Source organism: Corvus moneduloides, chromosome 16, assembly GCF_009650955.1.
Source record: "Corvus moneduloides isolate bCorMon1 chromosome 16, bCorMon1.pri, whole genome shotgun sequence".
In the NCBI taxonomy this organism is placed as follows: Eukaryota; Metazoa; Chordata; class Aves; order Passeriformes; family Corvidae; genus Corvus; species Corvus moneduloides.
In genome coordinates, this window is record NC_045491.1 from 15,573,241 (window position 1) to 15,596,760 (window position 23,520).

The 23,520-nt window shown below is 58.2% G+C and overlaps 3 protein-coding genes across 4 annotated transcripts in view; 1 reads left to right on the forward strand and 2 right to left on the reverse strand.

The window, feature by feature from the left end:
- The window catches only part of CORO7 (coronin 7), a 36,264-nt gene extending 28,053 nt beyond the window's left edge, over window positions 1-8,211 (reverse strand). Inside the window, exons 1-6 of one of the 2 annotated variants that reach the window (XM_032126482.1) lie at window positions 7,924-8,211; window positions 4,232-4,328; window positions 3,873-3,947; window positions 2,399-2,469; window positions 1,869-2,052; window positions 780-856 (exon numbers count right to left, since the gene is read on the reverse strand). In XM_032126482.1, coding sequence (XP_031982373.1) covers window positions 780-856; window positions 1,869-2,052; window positions 2,399-2,469; window positions 3,873-3,947; window positions 4,232-4,328; window positions 7,924-8,001 — 582 coding nt within the window. In that variant the 5' untranslated portion in view covers window positions 8,002-8,211. Of the gene's footprint in view, window positions 1-779; window positions 857-1,868; window positions 2,053-2,398; window positions 2,470-3,872; window positions 3,948-4,231; window positions 4,329-7,358; window positions 7,481-7,923 lie in introns of those variants that run through there. The other variant, XM_032126483.1, reaches the window with a different exon arrangement.
- A 452-nt stretch (window positions 8,212-8,663) lies between these two features.
- Window positions 8,664-18,861, forward strand: DNAJA3 (DnaJ heat shock protein family (Hsp40) member A3). The gene is made up of 12 exons (XM_032126363.1): window positions 8,664-8,880; window positions 9,000-9,133; window positions 9,557-9,640; window positions 10,206-10,418; window positions 11,143-11,295; window positions 12,125-12,272; window positions 12,962-13,026; window positions 13,886-14,014; window positions 14,430-14,545; window positions 14,852-14,949; window positions 16,977-17,093; window positions 17,793-18,861. The coding sequence occupies exons 1-11, from the start codon at window positions 8,664-8,666 to the stop codon at window positions 17,078-17,080; spliced, it is 1,461 nt and encodes a 486-aa protein (XP_031982254.1). The 3' UTR covers window positions 17,081-17,093; window positions 17,793-18,861.
- On the reverse strand, window positions 18,503-23,423 carry NMRAL1 (NmrA like redox sensor 1). Its single transcript, XM_032125972.1, has 6 exons — window positions 23,216-23,423; window positions 22,996-23,061; window positions 22,569-22,807; window positions 21,557-21,806; window positions 20,883-21,073; window positions 18,503-19,954 (listed from the first exon to the last, which is right to left on the reverse strand). Exons 2-6 carry the CDS (start codon window positions 23,033-23,035, stop codon window positions 19,784-19,786), a joined length of 891 nt encoding a protein of 296 aa, XP_031981863.1. The 5' UTR covers window positions 23,036-23,061; window positions 23,216-23,423; the 3' UTR covers window positions 18,503-19,783.
- Between the last annotated feature and the right edge of the window lie 97 nt (window positions 23,424-23,520).

Here is a 23,520-nt window from a genome sequence, read left to right on the forward strand (position 1 = left end):
CCAGCCCTGCTGCCAGGATGCTGTTTGGGGAGCACGCATTCTGCCAGCCAGAGCCATACGGCACGGGGGCTGATCTGCACCCCAGCTGGCACGGCTTGGGCTTGTACGCCCTGAGCCCGCACGCTCGGCACGGGGCTCCAGCCACGAGCTGGGACTCCGACTCATCCAGCAGCCTGGCTCCGCTCGCCGGGCCGGGCTCCGGGCTCCCCCCGGGGCTCCCCCGCAGACCCTTCGCTCTCCCTCGGCACGGCACGGGCTGCGCTCCAGCCTGGGGCTGGCTGGGGCTGTGTGCTCAGACCGGCTTGCCGAGCCTCCGGGCACGGCCTGGGGAGCTCGTGGCTCGCACGCTGCCCTTGCACACGCCCCTTGCACGCTCATTTGCACGCTCGCCCCGCCCGCCGGGCGCGGCCCCGCGCGTTCCCGGCGCTCCCGCAGCGAGCGGCCGGCGCCATCTAGTGCTGCTCCCTGCCCGCCTCCCCACGGGCTCGCTGACCCCGCTCCTGCCCTTTTCCACCCCAAAATTTACCGTCCCTCCACGCTCCCCATGCCTGGAAGTGTTCCAGGCCAGGCTGGATGGAGCCTGAGCACCCCGGGCTAGGGGAAGGTGTCCCTGCACATGACAGGGGGGTGGATCGAGACGAGCTTTAAGAGCCCTTCCAACCCAAACCATTCTGGGAATCTGTGAAATGGGTGCTCCCCAGGATCAGGGTGCATCCAGCAGCTGGCAGACAGCCCATCCACGCCGTGCCACAGCAAGGTCACCCCTGGGCACTGCTCACCTTGCAGGAGGTGCCGAGGAGGTGGCCGTCTCGCTTCCAGGTCAAGCTCTGCAGCTGGTCCCCGTGGGAATCCAGGACTGTGGGGATAAAGCAGGGTCAGGGCCAGATCAAGCAGGGTCCCTCCTGCAGACAGGGCAGGAGCCATCACTCTCCCACCCAGAATATTTCCCAGGAGAAATGACCTGGCCTTTCCAAAGGGCTGGTGGCAGCCAGGACCCAGTGGGACACTGCTGTGTCCGTGCAGGGAGCATCCCTGCGCTGCTGGCAGCTGGAGACAAAGAGCAGGAGCCCTGGGAAAGCCACAGGCCTGTGCTGCCACTCACCTCCTCTCCCCCTCAGGGTGGCTGAGGTCTGGCAAGGCTGGTCAGCAACCACCCACATCCACCCACGCCCTGGGACATGCAGGGAGAGGGACCTGTCACCCAGGGGATCCCCAGCAGAGCTCCTATGGACACCTTGGGCAGTATCGGAGCATTTCACACCACTGCATCAGAGCGTAGGGGAACACAGGCACAAGGGGCTGTGGGGCCCTGCCCAAAAAGCCACCTGAGCTGCCTGTTTGGTGACACTGAGGTCAGACCCTGAGCCCAGGCACTGTGCAGGCACACGGGCAGGCACATGGGGCAGAGACACGGGGCAGGCACACGGGGCAGGCACACGGGGCAGAGACACGGGGCAGACACACGGGGCAGACACACGGGGCAGAGACACGGGGCAGGCACACGGGGCAGGCACACGGGGCAGACACACGGGGCAGAGACACGGGGCAGGCACACGGGGCAGAGACACGGGGCAGAGACACGGGGCAGAGACACGGGGCAGAGACACGGGGCAGACACACGGGGCAGAGACACGGGGCAGAGACACGGGGCAGGCACACGGGGCAGGCACACGGGGCAGACACACGGGGCAGAGACACGGGGCAGGCACACGGGGCAGAGACACGGGGCAGAGACACGGGGCAGAGACACGGGGCAGAGACACGGGGCAGACACACGGGGCAGAGACACGGGGCAGAGACACGGGGCAGGCACACGGGGCAGGCACACGGGGCAGAGACGTGTCATGGGCAGTCACAGCCCTGCCTACCTGTCAGGGGCTGCTGCTGCCCCAGGTCCCAGACTGTGACTCTCTTCCCTGCACCGCTGGCCAGGACAGCGTCTGCCGCGGGGTGGAACTGCAGCGCATCCACTGGGGCCCCCCCGGGCCCCAGGGTCAGCCCCACGCCACCAGGAATGTCCTGGCCACTCTGGGGCAGGCGCCACACCTTCACCTGCAGCCCCAGGAGAGGAGGGTGGTCAGTCCCCGGGCAGGTGAGCAGGAGCCAGCTGGGTGCTGGCAGTGCTCCACCCAGGCTCGCTGCTTTCCCAGGCTTTGGTCCCTGAGGACTCCAGGTGATCCCTCAGTGCAGCTCAGTGGGATCAGGTCCCAGATGGGAGAAGGCTGATCCTTGACCATCTGCTCTGTCCCCCTGAGGATGTCCCACTCCGCTCTCCCCAAGCTGGCACTCTCCACCCCGTGCTCCTCTTGCTCCCATCACTCCAGCTCTGCAGTGAATCCCAGAGACACGTTGGGGGTCACGAGGTGTCCCCTTGGGACCCCTGTCACCGAGCACTCACCGTCTCATCAGCAGAGCCTGTGGCCAGCAGGAGCTGATCGAAGGGTGAGAAGTCAAAGTCTGTGACCACATCTGGAAGGAGAAGGGCAGAAGTTTGTCCCCACCTTCCCCTGCAGACAGTGTGGCTGCCTCTCTGCTTTTCCCAGCTGGGATTCCTTCCCTACACACACACAAGCAGCAGTGGGGGACAGATCCAGCCCCATCGAGGTGTTTTGGAGCAGCTCAGCTTTGCTGTGAGTGCCTGAGCCCCTCTACTCTGTCCCTCAGGGTCTTGCACCCCTTTGGCAGGGATGGGAACCCTGGAGGGGGCATCCCCCTGCCTGATCCATGGACCGACACCCCCAGAGGGCGCAGGGAGCAGCACGGACAGCACAAGGGTGTCTGTGCCATGTCCTGCTGGAGCCGTGCTGGTGACAAGGCTTCCTTTGTAACACCCCGGCCCGGCATGCCAGCGGCAGGGATGCTCCCGGCGGCAGGGCCCAGCGGGAGGAAGGCTGGCACCAGCAGCAGCAGCAGCCCCTCGGATGCGTTTGGCACGCTCAGGAAAGTAGGTCACTGTGTACTTTTCCGCTTCCAGGAGACAGGCCCGGGAGGCATGAAGAGCAGGCAGCTTGCTCGGCTGCATCCACCCGGGAGGAGAGAAAATCCATTCCCTGCCACGGAAGCGTTGCTCTGGCACAGCCGGCTTCAAAGGACTTGTGCTGATCCCATTAGGAAGCCGTGGATGTGGCGCTGCCTCCTGTGCACCCCTCTGGCACTCCCCAGGGAGCAGAAGAACTCACTGCCTGCATTTCCAAGCCGAGGAAGCTCCTGGTGCCAGGGGCTGAGGCGGCACAGGCTGGGCACTCTGCGCAGCCCTGCAGCCATGCCAGGGCACGCGCGCAGGAAGGCGGCGCTGGAACCAGCTCCCATCTTGCTGCTCTGGTGTAATTTTTGCGAAATGGGTGGTCAGTGCCCCCCAGGCTGGTATTGCTGCTCCAACACCAGGAGAGGGGCACCCTGAGGTGGGCACCACCACTCCCTGTGTCTGGGCAGGGCGGAGCCGTGCTCCTCTGCCAGCAGCGATGCTGCCATTGCCTCTTCCCTGCCACACTTCCTCTGCCCACATCAGAGCTGCTGGTCCAGCCTGCTCCTCCCACCACTAGAGCCGGGTACAGCCACGGTGGTGCCAACTCCAGCCTGGCACTGGGTGTACTGGGAATTTCAGGGTGTGCTATGAGTAATGTGGAAAGGCTGTGCTAGAAGGGTGTGAGGAAGAGCTACGTGTCCAGGCCTCACTGCATCCTGAGAGATGAAGGAACATGGATTGATTCCAGCCTGGCACAGCCCCTCCTGGTGTCACCCTGTCCATGGGTGATGGTCCCTGGCAGGTCCCCATGCCCCTTGCCTGGCAGACAGCCCACCACAGCCCCCCACACAGCCCACACGGGGCCAAACACATCCTGTGGAGGTGGGAGGTGGCACCCAACACCCACCTGAGTGGCAGCAGAGCTGAGATATGGTCCTCTTGCCCCCATCCTTGCACTCCAGCGGCACAATGCCCAGCACACCTGCAGGAGAGGGCACAGGAGCAGGTCACCAGCCGCCCACCGGCCTGTCCATCACCTACAGGATGCTCCCAGGGATCCCCCCAGCCTGGGACACACACGGGGCACCCAGCTTTGCAATGCAAGCCAAGAGGTGTGGGACTTTTAGGGGATCTCAGGGAAAGCCTCCTCCCCTCACCCCGGTGCCTCTGCGGTCTGGGGGACTGACCCACCACCCAGCCCCACAGGGACCACTGGAATAAATCCATCCCGCTCCCCGAGCAGCGCTGGGGACCCTTGTGCCTCACCGGGTGCCTCGGCGTTGAAGGCGATCCAGCGGCAGCTGGCCTTCACGTGGTTCCCACAGGATGTGATGGAGCCTGCTCGGATACCCCCGATCCAGGCCTGGGATGGAGAAGGAAAAATCATGTCAGGAGCTGCCTTGTTATGGCAGGGCCCAGAGCACGGCTGGAGGGGACACAACAGACCATTGGCACAGCACAGCCAGAGACCCTCAGCCCCAGAGGAGCTCCCATGCTGATGGAGACCTGGAGACTGCCAATACCAGTGGGATTATCCCACCCTCTGGGGTGTCCCAGGGCAATGTGGCTGCTCACGCTCCTGTCAGAAAGCACAGCCCCTCACTGGGGCTGAAGGCTGGGACACAGGAGCATCCCAGCTCCCGGTGCTGCCTCTCCCCCAGACTGTCCCATCTCTGGGCTGTGCCACTGGGGGAAGTGCTCAGAGGTCTTTGCAATAAACTGGTGCCAGGGAATCTGGATGGGACAAAAGCTCTTGGGCTGTGAAGCACCATGGGGTCAGGCTGTGGCTGACCGAGGCCAATTAACACCTCCAGCAGCACGCTTCCTGCACGGACACACAGCCAAGGAGCTGCATTACAGCTCCAAAACCAAAAGCCCGCCCTGCAGTGTTTCCCAGGGCTGAGCACTGCCCTCGTGGGGCCCTGGGACACCCTTGGTCAGCCAGACCCACTCCAGGCGACACAGACACCCCACCTCAAGTGGCCACCAGGGCCATGAGCTTCCTGGCACACCCAGGGCCAAGTCCAACCCTTGGCAGTGGCAACGGCAGGTGTTCCACCAGGCCTGTGTGCCCACAGCAGCCCCCGGAGCTGCAGCGAGTGTCCAGAGCAGTGGATACCCCACAAACTGGGCTGACACCCTCGTAGGGAAGGGAAACCCTGAGCCCCAGGTTTCCTTTCCTTGCACAACTTCCGTTTGAGGCTTGACAGTGAGCAGTGGTTCCTGCAGCACTTCCTTTCCTCAGAGCTCAGTGCAGACCTGTTAACCCTTCTCCTGCCAAAGGCAGGTTCCTGTCCCTGCACCCAGCAGGTGGGCAGGTGGCTGCAGTGGGGATGGGGAACGGGTCTGGACCACGAGCAGGACCGTGGAATAAGGGTCCCACTATCTGCATCCCATCACCCTGCACTGGGCCCTCAGTGAGCAGGACACCAGTCACATCTGGCTCCCAGCACCCGGGGGTACCACGCAGGACCCCTGCAGTGAGGTTTCACAGACCTGGTCCATCCTGACCCCACAATTTCCCCACACACAGGCAGGAGCCCTCAAGGAAGTGATCCTCCCTGCAGCGTGCCAGCACGGCCAGGAAAGCACATGAAACCATCCTGGCTCCATCCCTAGAACAAACGGGGAGCTCTCCAGGGGCATCTGCCAGCAGAGCCCTGCAGATGCAGCCTGAAGAGAAGACTCAGATGTGATCCCTGATGTTTACACTGCGCTTCCTGATCCGACCAGGTCGGGTGTCTGCTTGTGCCTCCATAAACAGGCGCTCGGCTGGGGACAGAACAGAGCTTCCCGCTGTGACACCTGAGATGGGTTTGGTGACAACACTTCCTTCTCCACCTGCTGCCTTACGGGGAGTGCATGGCCTCACTTCCAAGGATACCTTTCATGCCTGAATGGGAAAAGCCTTTTGGAAAGGCCCCCTTGCACAGCAGATCCCTCCCTGCATACCAGGGTGAGAGCACGCTGTCCCTTCAAGCCTCCCCCACCATGGAACCAACACCAGGGCAGTGGTGACGGGGACACCCCTGCCTGGAAGATGCCATGTCCTGCACAGCCAGGTGTCCCAGCACCCACACCCCACAGGCACACACACTGCCCGTTGCCAGTGACTCATCTGAGCCCTGAGATTCACAGCCAAACATTCATCCAACTGTGATTTCGGCGACCTGACACCTGCTCTGCAGACACGCTGAGGCTGGCATGCCATGGGGATGGGGGCACCATGTCCCCTCCTGCAGATGAAGCCCAGATGATGTTTTGGGTGCTTGCTGGATTTGCAGAGGCGTGTGAGCGCAGGCCAGGCCAGCCTGGTGCAAGGACAACTCGGCCGAGAAGTTACAGGGAAGGAGTGTGTGCACACCCAAGGGCTGGGAGCAGCAGCAGCCTCGCTCATGGCCACGGTGCTGAGGAGGTGCTGGGTGAAGGGTGCCCAGCTCGGGGAGCCCCCACAAGGGCTGTGTCCCGATAACGCTCCTTGATGTGACTCATCCAGCCCTGACCCTGCATCTCTGTCTCTGCCCTGCCAAACCCGTAGGGACAGAGACCTGGGAGACTGCCCTGGCCCAGCTCTGTGGTTTGGGGGACAGCAGGGCAGGGCTACCTGCTGCCAACACCGCGCCAGGATGGATCACGATGCTTGGCATGATTGTGGCTGGTTATTCATGGAGCAGAGGCCAGAGCTGGGCACCACATGGCTCTGTGCTGCCCAGCGAGACCCCCAGAGCTGCCTGGCCTCAGCAGAGCCGAGCTCCACAGCTCATGGCCAGGGTGACGGAGCTCAGCACCGTCCTGCGGGGCCCAGCACTTCCTCTGTGCCTGCGGAAGCGGGGTGGCAGGAGCGGGGTGGCAGGAGCGAGGCCCAGCATTTCACACTCGGTGCATGGTTCCCTGGCTCGCACAGGCCATCCTGGGAGGGCTGAGCACGGGTGAGATACCGAACGGCAGCGGGCAGCAAGAACTGGGGATGCATCGCCTGTGCCAGCCATGCCCAGCAGCAGGAGGGGAGCAGCCACCACGGGACGGGTACCCCATGCCAGCCGCTCCCGGCCGGAGGGGCTGCACCACCCCAGGAGAGGGCTGGGGTTCCCCACCAGCCCCACCTGCGGACGCCCCGGAGCCGGGATCCTCTGCGGACCCCGGGATGGGAAGCAGCGGGTGCCAAGGAGGGGCCGCCCGAGCGACGCACCCGCACCGCGGCCGGGAGACCCGGGCACGGCCCCGCCACACCGGCGATGCCGCAACTGCGGGGCCCGGAGCCGCGCCCTGCCGGTGCCGCGGGGCGGGGCCGGTCCTGCCCTGTCCCCGAGTCTGTCCCAGTCCCTGCTCGCCGGCAGCCCCGGCCCCGCCGCCCCCGCGATCCCCCGGTACCGCCGGGTCCCGCAGCGCTCACCTCCCTGCGGGGCAGCCGGGCCTCGGTGTGCCGGAACTTGGACGCCTTGAAGCGGTTCATGGCGCTCCGGTTGTACCGCACCGAACCGTGCCCTGCCCTGCCCGGCCCGGCCCCGCCGCTCCGCCCGCCCCGGGGCCCCGCCCTGCCCTGAGCCCCGCCCTGAGCCCCGCCCCTGGACCGGCCCCACCGGACCCCTCGCCGCACGTGTGTCCCGTGTGTGCCGTGTCCCCGCTGTCACCGTGAGCGGGGCACAGACCCCCGGCCCCGGCTCCTCGGACTCCCGTCAGAGCCTCCAGCCCCGGCGTCGGAGCCAGCTCCGGGATGTCTGCCCGGCGGTCCCGGGGATCCCAGCCCCTTCCTCGCCTCCCGCAGAAGGTCGCGGTCACCCCGTGCTGTGCCCCCCTGCTGTCACCCAGCTCTCCTGCCACACAAGGGCAGCGGTTCCGTCGGGCTCTGGGCAGCGAGGACGGGGACAGCGGGAGGTTTCCAGTCCCGTGGGCTCAGCGTGCTCGCCCCCCTCCACGGCCTCGCAGCCGGCGGCGAACAGAGACCTTTGTGTACTCACGGCTGAGGGGAAGGGAGGAGGCGGAGGGAGCGCTGGATATGAGCCCACTGAGCCCTCCGGGCCCGGCTGTGGCGTCATCCACGCCCGGTGGAGCCCGGGTGTCACCCACGCCGGTGGAGGCCAGCCCTCCTGCCCTGCTTTCACCCGGGCCGTGACAGCGGCGTGTGCGCAGCAGGAGCCGGCAGGAGCTGGCACGGCCCTGTCGCCGCTCGGCCCGGCTGAGCCTCCCCCGCGCCGCAGGCCCGAACCGGAGCGCTCGGAGGCGCCAGCCCCGGTGACGAGGGCGGGAGAGAGACACGCTTGGCACGAATCGTCCTCCTCCTCTCCAGAGAAAAGCTGCTGCCTCGGTGTGGGCGCTGTGTCAGGGTGGGTGCCGTGCCAGCCTGCTGTGCCAGGGCGGGTGCTGTGTGAGTGTGGGCGCTGTGTCACTGCAGTCGCTGTAGTTTCAGAGCCTTTATTCCACTTCTATCAGATATTTCACCTGCTAGGGGAGAAGAAGAGCAGCCCTGGAAGGGCGCAGACCGCGAAGACAAAGCAGAGGGCAGGGTTCCCAGCCCCGCTGCACGAGGGTCTCACAGGGGGCCGTGCCCGGCTGTCCCCAGCCATGTCCCCGCGCGTTCCCTGCCCGCCCCCCCCGGGACCCGCCATGGCTCCGCGCCCCCCGCGCCCCGTCCCCACCGGCCCAGCCCAGCCCCGTGCATGTGTGACCGTGGCGCAGCCGCCGCCGCGGCGCTGTGCGCATGCGCGGCCCGTCCCCGCCGCGGGGTGCGCAGGCGCAGCGCCGCGCGCGGGCCAAGATGGCGGCCGGGAGCGCGTCGCGCTGGGTCGGGGCGGCCGCGGGGCGCGGTGCGGGGAACGCGCGGCCGCCGCTGCTGTTGCTCCTCCGCGGGCTCCGCGCCCCGCCCGCCCGCGCCCCGCGCCGCCTCCTGCTGCTCCGTGCCGGGCTCTGCGCCGCGGGTGAGCGCGCCGGGGCCGGGCGGGCCGGGCTGTGTGGAGGAAGGGACACGGGCGGGGGAAAAGACCCGCGCTCCGCCGGCCCGACCCTCACGGCGGTCCCTCTCCCTCCTCTCCTGCAGGGACGAAACGCGCTGCTGCCGCTGCCGCCGCCGCCTTCCACAGCAGCGCGGCCCGCGCCAAGGAGGACTATTACCAGGTGCTGGGGGTGCCCCGCACCGCCACGCAGAAGGAGATCAAGAAGGCCTATTACCAGGTGCGTCCGGACTGGCCGGGCACAGGGCCCCGTGGGCAGGGAGAGGAGCCGGGGCTGCCCACTGCTCCTTCGGTGTGGTACGGAACAAATCCGTCCTTGAGATCCACGTGTTTGGAGCCGCTGGAGACAAGGGGAGGTGGCAGTGGGAGAGCTCAGCACATGGCCTTGGGGATTTCTTCCAAAGCGTGGTTTGCCTGTGCTGTCATCGCGTGTCTCCTTCCAGAAGGATCTGGGATTGCTGCGAAGATCAGGAGCAGTTCCTGTAGTTCCTTGTTTTGGGTTGATAAAGGAAAATGAAAGGTTTTAGTTGCCGGGAATGCATCTAGTGAATGCCAGGCTCTGCCTGATGTGTTTTTCCTGGCATGTGAGTTATGCTAAAGTAATAGCTCCTGCCTGTCCCTAATAGTTGGTTTTTGTTTTCAGTTGGCAAAGAAATACCACCCTGACACAAACAAGGACGACCCCAAAGCGAAGGAGAAGTTCTCTCAGCTGGCAGAAGCCTACGAGGTAATAGCAGGATTTTATTGTGGTGAGAAGGAGAAAAGATTGGAAGGTAGATGAGGGGAAACATTTCCTGTAAAACCATGGCTGGGTTTTGATGCACTTCAGTTTGGAGCGTGTCTGTCCCAAGAAATTACTTGGTCCAAGTATCTGATTTAGCTGCTTCGGGCTCTTTCAGTTTTGTCCTTCCTTAGTAGCGACTGGCATGGATGTCACTTCCATAGAATTATTGTCAGTTTAAATAATCAAATAAAAAACCTGTCAGCAGGTGTTTGAGACAGAGGGACTTTCACTGTGCTCCCCCAGCCCTGCTTTTTCATTGCAGCACTCTTCAGCTGATATAATAATAATCAGCTGCTTAATACAAGTTATTCCTGCTTTTTATAAATTAGTAAGATCTCGTCATTTTTCTGCTGGTGAGCCAAGAGACACCATGGAAGCAACAGCTTGTCCCGAACTCCCGTGGTTTAAGAGCTGGGTGAGCCCTCTTGATGGCAGGAAGGTCTGAGACCAGAGCCAGGGATTCTCCTGGATCCTACAATCCCCTCATGGCCCCATTCCTTGCCCCCAGGTGCTGAGTGACGAGGTGAAGAGGAAGCAGTACGATGCCTACGGGACGGCGAGCTTTGAGGCCGGCGCGGCGGGGGCTGGCGCTGGCGCGGGGCGGCAGTACTGGAGCAGTGGCCCCTCCATCGATCCCGAGGAGCTCTTCAGGAAGATCTTTGGGGAGTTCTCGGGATCCTCTTTTGGCGATTTTCAGAGTGTCTTTGACCAGCCACAGGAGGTAGGAGGTGCCTTTATTTAGGAATGCAATGGGAAACTCAAACCAGTGTCTCTCCCCAGCTTCTGTCACAGAGCGCTCTGGGAGCGAGAGCTTCAGCAAGGAGTTATTTCTGGGAATGTCAGTGTGTGAGTGTCCCATGGCATGGGGGGAGAGTCTCATAGCTGTGCTAAGCTGTGCAGAAACACACCCCACACCTCCAGACAGGATATTTTCTGGGCTTGAGCTACTTCTCTGGTGTTTACTGACACCGCTCAGTGCTGCTGAGCAGTTCCATCACTGTAGAGGCATCTTTTCTGCTGCAGGTTGATTTACATATGCCTGCTTTGATCTGTAATGCTAAAACCCACAAAATACCTTGTAACTATAAACCAGGCCTTCCAGCAATACACTTGGCTGCTTAATTGGCTTAATTTTGCAACTTAATTAGCTTCACATTGCAGTGAGGCCCATAATAAAATGAAGTCTGTCTTGTTCTTTGTGCTGCAGCTCAATGCTCCTTTAAGTGTTGACAGTTCATGTGTTGTCTTCAGAAGTGTTTGGTGTTTGGTACTCCTGGTTTACTAGAAATTACCTTTTTCTTATAAGAATTTGCTCTTTTGATCAATCATCTTTACTAATGACTTCTATTTTAAGCATTGTTTGGTATTTAGCCTAAACTCTTCTCAGTCTCCTTAAGAGCCTGTCACACCTCAGTCATGGATCTATATCTGTGTTTCCTGTGCAGTATATCATGGAACTGACATTCACCCAAGCTGCAAAAGGTGTTAACAAGGAGATCGTGGTGAACATCCAGGACTCCTGTGAGCGCTGCAATGGCAAAGGACATGAACCTGGCACCAAAGCTCAGCGCTGTCACTACTGCAATGGCACAGGCATGGTAAGTGCTGAGCAGGACACCAGTTCTGCTGTGCTTTCCCTTCTTGGGGAGAGTCACTTCATTTCATGGTGAAAAATTCTCACCACACTCATCAGCTTATCTCGGGTAAAGCCAAGTTAATGTCAGCTTGATGCTAATAGGCACTAGGAAGATTTTCTTTGTGTAAAAAGTGCTGTGCCCAGCTGAAAACAAGAGCCTTCAGGGTGGATCCTCTGCTACTGCACATCACACAAACCATATGAATATCATGTAACAGCTCTGAAATTCCTTGGGCAATAAAGATACCCAATTCCTTGGGTATCTTTTGACTTTGGGGGTCAAAGAAGGTGGTGAAAACCCAAGGGTAATCATAAAATAAGAAGGTGCAGGTAATGTTAGAGCTGCAGGCTTTGGGTTTCTATGCATCTGATTGCTTGTGTGCTTCAGCGTGGTGGGCGGCTCTCACGGTTCAGTCCAGAGCTTAGTCACCATAAGGTTTTCCTGGACACTGGCAGTAATTCATGTAAGTGGATTGTCCTTGGGTTCATCAGAACACAGACGTGTGTAGGACTGTAAGGAGCTTTGTTCCTCCTTGTACATTAAAGCCTAGATGTGGAGGGTGGTGTGTTTTCCTTCCCCTCACCACGTGACATTTGCAGTAGTGGTGGTGTTCAGTGAAAACCGGAATGCGATGGCGATTGGATTTCAGAGCCAGCTTTCTGCTCCAGCCCTTGCTGAAGGATGTCTCTGTCCTGACAGGGAGTGTGTGTGATTAGAGCTCAAACGTGCTGTGTGAAAAGTCCCATCTCAGTGCTCATTATTTGCCCAATGTGTGTTTGTTCCTCCCCAGGAGACGATCAACACGGGCCCGTTCGTGATGCGCTCCACGTGCCGGCGCTGCGGCGGCCGCGGCTCCATCATCACCACGCCCTGTGTCGTGTGCCGGGGCACGGGGCAGACCAAGCAGAAGAAGACAGTGATGGTTCCTGTGCCAGCTGGTCAGTGTTGTACTTGTCTGCTGCTCTCTCTTAAAGAACTGTAGTTATTTACTGCCACTGCCAGGTACAAATGGGGGAGCAGTGTAAAACGTTTTGCTGCAGAGAAATGGTCTTTAAACCAAAGCAGGTTGAGAGCTTGGCAATGGAACGGGCTAGTGATGAGATGGACCTTCTCGCCATGGATATAAATGTTTGCTTTGCCCTTCCTGAGCTTTGGTTCTTGCCTGGGTCCTCCTAGGCAGGTTTTGAAGAGTGAATCTCCAAAGGTTTTGTTGCCATGGGTCTTTCGTTTGTCCTTGATGAAGCCTGGGGAGAGGGTGGGAATCCTGAAAGCCTTGGCTTGGCTCAGAGGGGTGTGCTGATGGCCTTCCTCACCAGAGAGGAGAATTCAGTGATGGGACTAAGACTTGCTTCTTTGAGACCACCCTGGGTGAGCAGCCTGTAATTTTCCTGCAGCTTTTGGAGGCTGCTGTGTTCCTTAATCCAATGCATTTCTGTAAAGAGTTCTGTAGATACTGAAGTAACAATCCTGTTTGGGGCATAGGGATCACCTTAGAGGTATAAACATGTGCTGATCCCTCATCCTTTGGGCTGTGGTGGCCAGCTTTTGGGATTGGCAAGAGTTGTAGCTATCCACGTCACAGATGGGTTATAACCCAAGGTCGCATTCCCTCCTGTTCTGATTGCAGGTGTTGAGGACGGGCAGACAGTTCGGATGCCTGTGGGGAAGAAAGAAATTTTCATTACGTTCAGGGTATGTATCCTGCACTGGTTTATTATTTAAGTTGGTTGCTCCCTTCCCAACTGCCTGGGAAAGGACTGCAGAATGGGCAGAGGAGGAAGAGCCAGTGATCCTTTGGAACAGCTGAGGTAATAAGATCCCTGTGAACTTTCTGAGACAGCAGGAGATCTGCATTGTCGCAAAGGGGGTAACTTTGAATCTGTTAATGAAGAATTGCTGCTTGTTCCAGGACCAGGCCCTTAGGGTAGTGTGAGTCAAAATGCAGAGTAGGTTCTTCATGCCTCGAGTTTTTGACTTGGAAATGTGAAGGAGCTGTCTGCTGGCAGGGGTGGCAGTGCTGAGGAGAGCTGTGGGAGTTGCCTGGTGAAGTGCCCTTCTGCAGATCCACCTTTGGGGCTGCTTTGCCACCTGTGCTGTAGCTGGGCCTCTTCTCCTCTCAGAATCCTGCCACACACATCTGTCTTGAGGAGAAAATTATTTTCAGCACCTCTTTTGTGGTGCAGGAGGGTTTAATTCTCTTCCAGCTTTTGAGGCCACTGCAAAGGTGCTTCATTTCCTCCTCACTTCTGGCTTTCCCCTGTTCAGGGTGCTGGACAAGGCAGTGTCTGTCTCTGCAGAACCACAGTGACACAGATAAACTAACAGCAGGATTAGGGGAGGGAGTTCCTGAGGTAGGAAGCAGGGATCTTTCCAATCCTTAGGCTAATTAGATTATGTCAAGATCTGTGTTTTACTAGAAGACCAAATATTAACTCACAGTTCTTAGCCATGCACTTTGGGGATGGTATAGCTTTTTCCTGAGACCCTTGGGAGCAGTTTACCAGGAGAACACAGTGTGCTTACTGCTCTTTGGAACTTGCCTGCCTTGCAGGTTCAGAAGAGCTCTGTGTTCCGACGAAACGGAGCTGACATCCACTCAGATCTCCTGATTTCAGTAGCTCAGGCTGTGCTAGGAGGCACAGCCCGGTGTCAAGGCTTGTATGAGACAATCAACATCACGGTGAGTACCAGTATACTGGGCAGGAATCAGTGGGGCACAGCAGAGGCTTCTCCTTTGCTGCAAAGGTGGGGAAAACCTAAGTCTGCCAGTATTGTATTTCAGACTCCTTCAGGATTGAGCCTTGGGTAGTTTGTGATCTGCCTGGTTACAGCTCCTTTCCTGTTGCTGTATAGGGACAGGGAAAGAAAGGGATTGCTGGACAAATCCCATCTGAGGGCTACAGGCTGTGTCTTAGCTACAGGCTTACTTATTCCTTCAAAAGCTTTTCCATCATTACTGGCTTAGCTTTTGGGATGAGCATACCAGCGGTCTCCCATCCCACTTTGAAGCTTGTTGGAGAAGAGGATAATTTTTATAGATGTGTAGTTATTATATAAATGTTTGAGTAATAAATGTGACACCCATGTGTTTATAGATACCCCCTGGTATTCAGCCAGACCAGAGAATTCGAATGAGTGGGAAAGGCATTCCCAAGGTCAACAGCTACGGCTACGGAGACCACTACATCCACATAAAGATAAAAGTTCCTCAGTAAGTAGAGCTAAAAAAAGTTCCTGTGAAATCTTAAAAACTTTTTGCAACAAATGTTGTTTAGAAGTTGCGAAAATTCCATGAGGTGAAATGCAGTGGGTTCTGTCCCTCCTCTTCCACTGAGAATTCTTTATAGATAATTCCTTATAGGTGGCTCATTTCAAGAGTACCATCGGGATTCCAGGTGTATTCCTACACATTGTATTCCAGTCCCTGCCTCTCGTGGGGGCTGCTGGGGGAGGTTTGGGAGGGCTGTGGGACCCCTGTCCCCAGGCCATCCCTAACCCCTGTGTCCTGGTGCCACAGGAGGCTGACGGATCGCCAGCGAGCCTTAATGATGAGCTATGCCGAGGACGAGGCCGACGTGGACGGCACCGTGAACGGGGTCACCAACACAGCATCAGGTGAGCGGGGGGAACTCCTGCCCCTTCCCTGGGGAGCTGCTGTGGCACTGCAGAGTGCTTCCTGAGCGTTCCTGGGGAGCAAGGTGAGCCAGGGTCACGGTGAGGCTGTGTGGCAGCACGGCCTGCTACTATGGAAATCGTTCTAGAGTGATGTTAACAGGCTGTAGCACAAAGCAGGGAAGCAGCCTTTTCCCAGTATTCCAGTACTTACTGGGCAAATCCATGTGTGAACAGAGAGCAGGCACTGAGTACTGCAGGGTGCAGACAAGCTGTGCTGATGAATGCCTCCTGCTCCCTGCTTCCGCTGTGCCAGGACTTGCCTTGGTAGCAGAGGCAGGAAAAGCAAATGTGCTTCAGGCCAATTTCCTGTCTGATCCCAATCCAGTGTGCTTCTGAGCACAGCAGGGCTGTTTCTTCTGGAATGCTGATGGGGGTTTCTGCTGTCAGCCTGAGCTCTGTGCATGTGGGGAAACCTGGGGTAGGAGTGTCCACTAGTGCCAGTGTCAGCTCTGGTCAGTGGACAGCGTCCAGTGTGAGGGAGGAGTGAAGGCAGCTGGGAGCTTTGTGAAGCTGCTCTCCAGCTCCAGATGGAAAATTGAGATTCAGCAATTGTGTTTTAAGTTTCAGGGGTGAGGTGCTTGGAAGAGGCAGCAGCTAAAGGCACAACACATGGTAAAATAGTTAAGGAAGGAGCTTTGTCTCTTGCTACTGGAAAACAGTTTTTTCTTTGCTTAATTGGAACAATGAACTTCAAGCCTGTTGGATTTTGGTTTGAAACCAAGCAGGGCATTTATGACTAGGCAAAGGTGAGAGCCTTTTGGAGCTGCTGAATGATCCCAGGAACTCGGGTCTGCTCTACTACATGCCAAAGTGTGAGGAATACAGGCTTAAGTGCAGGATATTAGAAGGCAGCATCTGCCAAATATTTCCCAATTGTCTGTTCTATAGTGCTTTCCTAACACAGAAATTATGTCTTTCCCACATTACAGTCAGCCTTGGGGGAAGGGCAGAGAGCTCTGAGCACTGAATTTCCATTCCAGCTTTTTAAAGGCATTTATGTGCCAAAGAGAAAAAAAAACACTCTTCAAACTAATTTTTTAAAAAGCAAACCTGCTGGTTTTTACCATGATGAAGCAGCAAGGTGGGTTAAAACAACGCCAGTAGGTTGCAGTGTAGAGACAGGCTGTGCTGAGGGAGGCGTGTCCTGCCTCGGGATTTCATTCCATTGCATCAGGCCGAGCCCGGCACCCAGCCCTGCGTGGATGGGGAGCGCCAGACTCCGCGTTCTCTGTGCACAAAGAAAGCTTGAGGGGGTGTTTGGGATCTTGTTATTGATGGTTTTACTGTAGAAAAAAGCAGATTAGCAAAGAGGTCTCCTTTGTTCTCATTATAGCCACTTCTGGAGGGACAAACGAGTTCTCAGGACCTGTTCATACAGGACAGTTTTAAAATTCCTTATCTGGACAGTTGGTCTGAAATACTTGTAGCCTTTTTCATTCTACATGAGTTAATTTTGTGCTTGATACAGTCTGAGCATTGCTTGCAATGACACAAATCAGGCTCCTGGTGTGGTTTTGCACTGCTTTGCAAGGACACAACCTTGAAACAGGAAGAACTTGTTTCAGGGACCACCAGTATAACTTTTTTAACCCTATAAAGTCCTGGCTAGCTGTGATCAAGTTCACCACTTGTTCTTAGTGGCAGACTCTCAATTCCAAGTAACCTGTTTCCAAAGCCTGTGGGGTCCCTGACTCAATTGTGCAGCACAAGAATTCCCTCACCACTTGGAGGGCTGGGGAGAGGGGAAGGGAACAGCCCAGTCCCTGAGCTGTTCCGCTTCTGGGATCCAGGCTCTGCAGTGCTTCCACTGCAAGGGATCCAATCCTGTGGCTTGCTGCCACGTGCAGCCCTGGATGTGAGGGTGCAGCACAACCAGCTGCCTTCTCTTGGCCATTCCCTGTCTAAAACACCCCTCTGGTCCTGGTGGGAGATGTCTCTGACTGCGGCCCTTTGCTGTTTGTACCCAGGTGGCAGGGCCAAGGCTAGCGCTGACGCAGGCGGGCATAGGCCTGAGGCTGAGGAGAACAAGGAGGGATTCCTTTCCAAACTTAAGAAAATGTTTACCTCCTGACACCCCATCTGAGGTAGGAGGCCTCTTGTGTTTCACTGTCGTCTTTCCCCCACACTGAGCACTTCTTGGGAGGTGGAAGCACAACAGCACAGCATTACTTCTCACTTAGCCTCAGGCCTTCCAGCCGTGGGTGTGCACAGCCCTAGCTGTCCCCTGGGACCTGGAGCAACAAGCCAGGGATTAAACTGCATTGTTGCTGCAGCAAACAGCAGCACAGATGCTGGGTGCACCCTTGGGGAGCTGGCTGGCCTCCCCTGCAGCTCTGCTGCTGTAGCTGTGCCCAGTTCCAAGCACTGAGCATGTTCCCGTGAGCTGGTCCCACTGGGACTGGCTTCTGCCACACAAATCATGGGCTGCAGAGCCACTGGTGGTGGCACACTCAGATTCCCCCACTGCCACGGGCTTACAGCACCAGGGAGGAGGCAGCCTTTGTCACAGAGCACAGCAAACCCCACCATGCATCGCTGCAGTGTAACTCAGGTGCCTCCAGTTGGTGCTGACCTATTGTGAGGGAGCACCAACACTTGGAATCATCGACGGCAGACACAGAGTCTTGGATTCCAGGGGCTCAGCTTTGCATCTTTGTAGGTTTCAAACCTGGCTGTGCTGTAAGGCTGACAGAGTGTCAGCAGCTCAGGAGGGGAGGTGCTCCCAAAGCGGGCTGTGTGCTGATACAGCCAGGAAATCTTAACCTTCCTCACTTCAACTGCAGGAAAGCGTTCTACTGGGAACTAGGAGCCAGCAGCAGCAGGTCATCTGTGCAGTTGGGGGTGAATCTTTCTGCAGCCAGGCTCTGGAGAACACAGGATGTCAGTCAGCAGCACAGCAAGAATCCCAGCTGGAGAGGCCACGGACCACCGAGGCACCAACACTCATCATGATACAAACCCCACCCACTGTCCCAGGAACTGGCAGTGAAGGAAAACGCCAGCTTTGCAGAAGTGTGGCTCTCTGGAGGCTGCTCCACAACCCTACTGCTGCTGCAAGCTTATTTGGTAAAAGTTGAAGTATTATTTAGAATCCAAACCAGAGGAAATGTGAAATAAATATTGCAGCACAGAGCAGCAGTTTGCTGTGTGGAGCCCAAGCCCACTAGCTGCTCACTCAGGTGCCCTTTGGAATGCCAGGTGTGCTTGCTGAACTCCCCAGGAGACTTGGTGGGTCAGGGAGGTCTAACCTTGTCTTCACGACAGCCCTGCTGCCCTGCACAGCTCCAAGTGGAATCTCCCTGTGGCTGGGCACTGTCTGAGCCCAGCTGGCCTGGCTCCCTCGTAGCCCTGGGCTTTCTCTATCCTGCTGATTGCCTGCACAGAGCAGTGATGGAATCTGCACTTTGCCTCAGGTTTATCTCCCACGTAACTAAAGTTGCCACACAACTGCTGTTGCTTCTGAACTGGTACAAGTCGACCACTGAGCCCTTTGTCAGCTGGGGGACAAAAATCTTTTATTACCTTAGTGCAACACCCATAGCATAAAGGATTGGTCAAAGCATCGTTGTTTTACATGTGTGAGAGTGCAAGTGAGGTGGATCACTCCTTCCAGATGCAGCTGAGCCCTTGCAGTGAGTATTCCATGGTTACTGTAGCCTGCTGTGTTTGTGATACCGTGCAGGTACCATCAGCCCACACTAATCAGTTAAACACCAGTTAAACAGGGACGTGCTGTAGTCTTGCCCTTCTTAATTTGCTGAAATAAAGCACGCGTTGCCTCCTGATTAAACTTCTGTAAAGTGATTCTGTACCCATGTAAATAAGATGGACTTCATAAAGATATTTAACACATGCTGTGCCTTGCTGCCTTGTCTACTCTTCTACCGGGTCTGTCACCCCCTTTCCCTCTCCTGGTAACAGGAATGAAGGTCTTTGGGACAAGGGGGGCACAGGGCTGAATGGCTCGGGCATTGCTGGGGGCTAGGATTGACTTTAAACACAAAGTGGCCCAATCTGAGCAGTACTTAAGGCATGGGGGGGGGGAGGGTGCTTTACCACTGAACTTTGGACAGTCTTGAAAAAGTTGAGTTTTATCTCAACTCATAGGGACAGTGACTGAAATTAGCTCTAGGAGCCCAAGGATGATGGCCAGAGCTGTATGACTTGAGGAATCAAGCTCAGCTTTTGTGTTACACTCACTCACAGAAGTCACTGCAGTCCCTGTTTGCTGGGGTGACAGTAAGCCTCCATCTCTCCAGTGGCTCACCTGCGGTGCCCAAACGACATCCATGGAGAATCTCTGTCTTCAGTTTGCTCAGGAGCCTGCAGCAGCCCTGGCCATGGATACCTGCCATGAAGGCACTGCCTTTGGGGCCCAGGGGTACACACCTCCAGCCCCCCACATGGTGCCCTATGCTCAGAGCTGCCTGGGAAAAGCGGTGATCCTGGGAAAACAAGCCCCACCACCCTAAAACACCCAGAATGACTAAAGTAACGCCTCCCTGAGGACAGAGTGCAAAGGTAGTGCTTCTGCCACCCCTCTGCCTGTGCTGTACAGCCCTTCCTCTTGTTCCAGCTGCCTAAATAGTCTCAACCACAGTGCAGAAGCATACACATAGACCAGCTTGTGGGCCAAGCTCTCCCCAACTTGGGCAGGATCAGCCTCTCCCTGGGGCACTACTGGGAAGGCAGCAGGGCTCAGGGCACCTCACCTCCTCGGCCAGGTCCCTCTACCTGCTGCAGAAACCAGGGAGGAAGAGGAGGGAGGGGAGGCTCAGAAGGAATCCTTGTTGTCCCCCACCCACTGCTGGAAGGTGCGGGCCTTGGGGTTGAGCTTCATGGTCAGGGCCACGTTGCGGTCTGGCTTTAGGGCATAGAAACGGAACATGGCAGCCATCTCCTTGGCCCCGGGGAAGTCCTGCTTCTCGTACTCCTCAGGGGAGATCTGCCAAGAGAATTGGGGAAAAAAAACTGATCAGAGGCTGCTGGGGCTCCCCCTGAGCCTGTGAGGTGATGTGGTGAGGGCTCTGTTAGAGCAGCCTGTTACAGCATCACCACTGGTGAGGAGGGCTCTGCAAGGCACTGCTGCTGGGGCTGGGCAAAGGATGCGGCCCTGCCTGGCAGGACCAGCCCAGCCAGCCTAGGGCCAGCACCCAGCTCTGGCACACAGCTGGCCAGGGCCTGGAGCAGCTATGAGAGAGCCCTTCCTCACACCAGAGCTATGGCTGAGGGTTTCTAGAAACTGGGTGGTCCAGGAGATAATCCAGGTTGCCACCTGGCACCCCAAAACCTTCCTTCCCTGCCTGAATCACAAGGGTGTTTGGATCACTGTGCTTCTGGGAGAGCAGAACCTGCAGAGAGCATCAGCGGGGCTTTGTTTCTAATGAAATGCACTTTGTTCTCAAAACAGGGAACAGCCATACCCCTCATCCATTGTACTGACTGCCTGAGGCACAATTGAAATGCAAAGATTAAAAATAAGCCACAAAGGGGCAGGGAGTGGCCAGGGGTGTTGTTAGCGGTGGCACAGCACAGAGGCCAAGTCTCTTGTAACGGTGACACAGCAAAGCCCTGAGGGAAGCCCTGCTGAAGGGAAGGGCACCCAGCAGAGATCTGTTGTGTAGGTGCCCATCCCTGGCTCCTGGGGATACCTCCCAGCTCAGTTATCCCTTGGAGCCAGGCACAGACCTGCCCGGGCACATCTGTGTGCTCCATGAGCATGAGCTTGGTGGCAATGCCAACAGGGCAGTTTTGGTGCCAAGCTGTGCCACACCCAGGGGCAGCAGGACTAACCCTGGACACCAGTGCTGGGCTGTACCAAAATGAGCTACGAGTCCCTCAGGAACATCACCTACACCAAGGGACCCTCCTACCTTGCTGGCTGTCACAGTCTTGCCCATCTGCTGGGAGAGGATGGCAGCGTACTGTGCCTCGGTGAGCTTGCCCGTGCTGAGTCCTATCACTTGGCCGATGTACTCCCCTGGGGACTTCAGCAGGCAAAGCACAACAGGCCCAAGGTCCTCCACAGCCATCCCATCCATTGGGGTGTCCCCCATGGGCAGCTCTGTATGGAGAGATTGATCCCAGCTGAAGTGCAGCCCAGCTCTGAGGAGGTACAGTGTACAGGTACAGGTTCAGCACCCAGCCTCTGAACATGAGGTGAGGGAGGGATGAGAGCATGGCAAGGCAGGAGAGCAGGGCTGAGCTAAGAGCCTGTGACACCAGAGCAGCACCGTGACTCACCTGATCTGCAGCCCCACCACCTCCACCATCCCAAATGCAGGCATTTGGGGTGTCCAGAGGCACTTGGGGATCTGCAGAACAGCCCTCAGCACCACAAACAGGTCCAGGATCTTGCTGATTTCTTGCAGGCCGCTGAACAGGTCTGAAGACCAGCTGGTGTATATATATAATTCAGCTGGTAGAGGTCTCTTCACCCAACCAGCCCACAGCCCTGGCAATCCCTCCACCCCTCAGCTTCTGCACAGTGGGAGCAGATGAGGACAGTCACAGGACAGCGACCCACAGAGCAAGAGCTCCTGCTTACCCAGGACAAAGGTGTCTCCCTGCGGGGCCTTCTGCGGCTTGAAGATGGAGAGGAAGTTCTCGAAGTAGAAGGGCAGCCGGACGATGGTGGTGGGAACCCCAATTTTCTGGAAGTACTCCTCCACCACGCCTTTGCCATCAAAGTGCAGCACCTCCAGCTGGCCCCCCGTCAGCTGGTGCACGTTCTCCAGGCCGCTGAACACGACGTGGCGCAGACCCTGGCGCTTGGACAGGTCAGCGAGACGCCGTCCCTGGGCGAAGGGAGGAACCGGCCATGAAGAGGGGAATGGGACATCCCCATCCTCCCCACACCCCCTCTTCCCTTTGGGGAGGATCCAACTCCCACCAGCCCTCAGCTGGGACCAGGGCTGAGCACAGTGACTTGTCCAGGTGGAGCCAAATCCTCTCCTTACCCCACCCTACTTCAGAAAGACCACACACTCTCCAGCTTTGGAGCTCACTGCTCCACCAAACATGCAAACAGCAGCATAAAGAATCTGCCTGGCAAACATACCTGCCCTAACCTATCCTATCTTTTGTTTGTTGCCATCCAGGTGTGGGAACTCTGCCATCTTGCAGAATCTGTCCTGGGGTGAGCACCACCCTTGGGATCTCTGATACTGCAGGATTTTGGCCACAAACCTGCAAGGACAGAGACCTACAGGTCTGCAGGCAGTGACAGTCTTGGCTCTGCCCTGGGAAGGCTCTGAGGAGCCAAGTGTTCCCACTCCTGCTACTGCAACTCCTGGGAAGTGCTCTCCATAACAAATTTAACAACTCCCTGAAGGCACCAGACCCTGATGCCATGCAACTGCAAGGGAACAGGGAACAAGTCCTGGCTTTGCAAGAACTGGGACCTGGTGTTTGTGAGGCCTTGGGGTTTTCTGGACTGGCCACTCAAACCATCAGGGCTGCCATGGCCGCTCCAAGAGCTGTCCCCACTTTGATGCTACTCCTGATCCACCCTGCCAGATCATTCTGCTCGTGGTCCCAGTTAATGTCAGGACAGGTACCTGCTCGATTTCCTTCTCCTTGCTGCAGTGCTCCCAGAAGTTGGTGACAATAAAGGCTCCGTAGGCATCCGCCAAGGCCTGCTCCAGCGATGCCTCATCGTCCTGATCTGCCTTCACCACCTCGGCTCCCCTCCGCCTCAGCTCCTCTGCCTCCTTCTTCCTGGGGCTCCGCGTCACCGCGCGCACCTTGAAGGTGCCGTCGTCCAGCAGCGCCCGGGCCACGCCGCCCCCCTGGGCCCCTGCAGCAGCAGCAGCAGCCGGTCAGGGCCCCGCGTCCCCGGGACTCCGGGCTGCGCTGGGGCCGCGGGACGGAGCCCCCGACTGCCACAAGGACCGAGCCCCGCCGCTCGCTCCCCGCACTCCTCACCCTCCCGGGCGCTCGGGCATCACCGACGCCTCCGCCCCTCGCCGGCCCCCGGGCACTCACCGGTAGCCCCGAACACCACGATCAGCTTCTTCCCGGCCATGCGGCAGCGCGGGCGGTCCCGGGGCTCTGACGGGGCGAGAAGCAGAGAAGTCGCACGGCTGCGGCTCAGCCCCCGGCCCGGTCCCGGGAGGGAGGGAGGAGAGGAGGGGGGGAAGCGGCTGCGGAGCCATCGCTGCTCCCAGGGGGCAGCGGGCGCGTCTTCCCTCACACGGCTCCTCACCTCGGCTCTGCTCGGGCCCAATCGGCTACGCCCGGCTCGGTTCGGGTCCAATCGGCTCGGCCCGGCTGCGTTCGGCTCGGTTCGGGTCTAGTCGGCTGGGCTGGCCCTGCGTGCGTTCACCTGTTCGGCGTGACCCGATTGTGTTCGGCTCCGCTCGTCTCCACCCGACTGCACTCGGCCGCGCCCGTTCCGGGGGCTCAGACGTCCATCCCCGTCCGGCCCCGCCCACCAGTGCCCGGCCCCGCCCACCGCCGCCACCGCCTGCGTGGGGCTCCTCTCCCATCCCATCCCATCCCATCCCATCC

Excerpts from the sequence above, each read along its gene's own strand:
- DNAJA3 (XM_032126363.1), top strand. The coding sequence starts at position 8,664 with ATGCGCGGCCCGTCCCCGCCGCGGGGTGCGCAGGCGCAGCGCCGCGCG. Across the intron at positions 9,641-10,205 it reads AGCTGGCAGAAGCCTACGAG|GTGCTGAGTGACGAGGTGAA; the intron begins GTAATAGCAGGA and ends CCTTGCCCCCAG. Across the intron at positions 14,950-16,976 it reads GGTCACCAACACAGCATCAG|GTGGCAGGGCCAAGGCTAGC; the intron begins GTGAGCGGGGGG and ends GTTTGTACCCAG.
- NMRAL1 (XM_032125972.1), bottom strand. The coding sequence starts at position 23,035 with ATGGCCGGGAAGAAGCTGATCGTGGTGTTCGGGGCTACCG. Across the intron at positions 22,808-22,995 it reads CGTGGTGTTCGGGGCTACCG|GGGCCCAGGGGGGCGGCGTG; the intron begins GTGAGTGCCCGG and ends CTGCTGCTGCAG. Across the intron at positions 21,074-21,556 it reads GGGAGACACCTTTGTCCTGG|AGCTGCCCATGGGGGACACC; the intron begins GTAAGCAGGAGC and ends CTCTCCATACAG.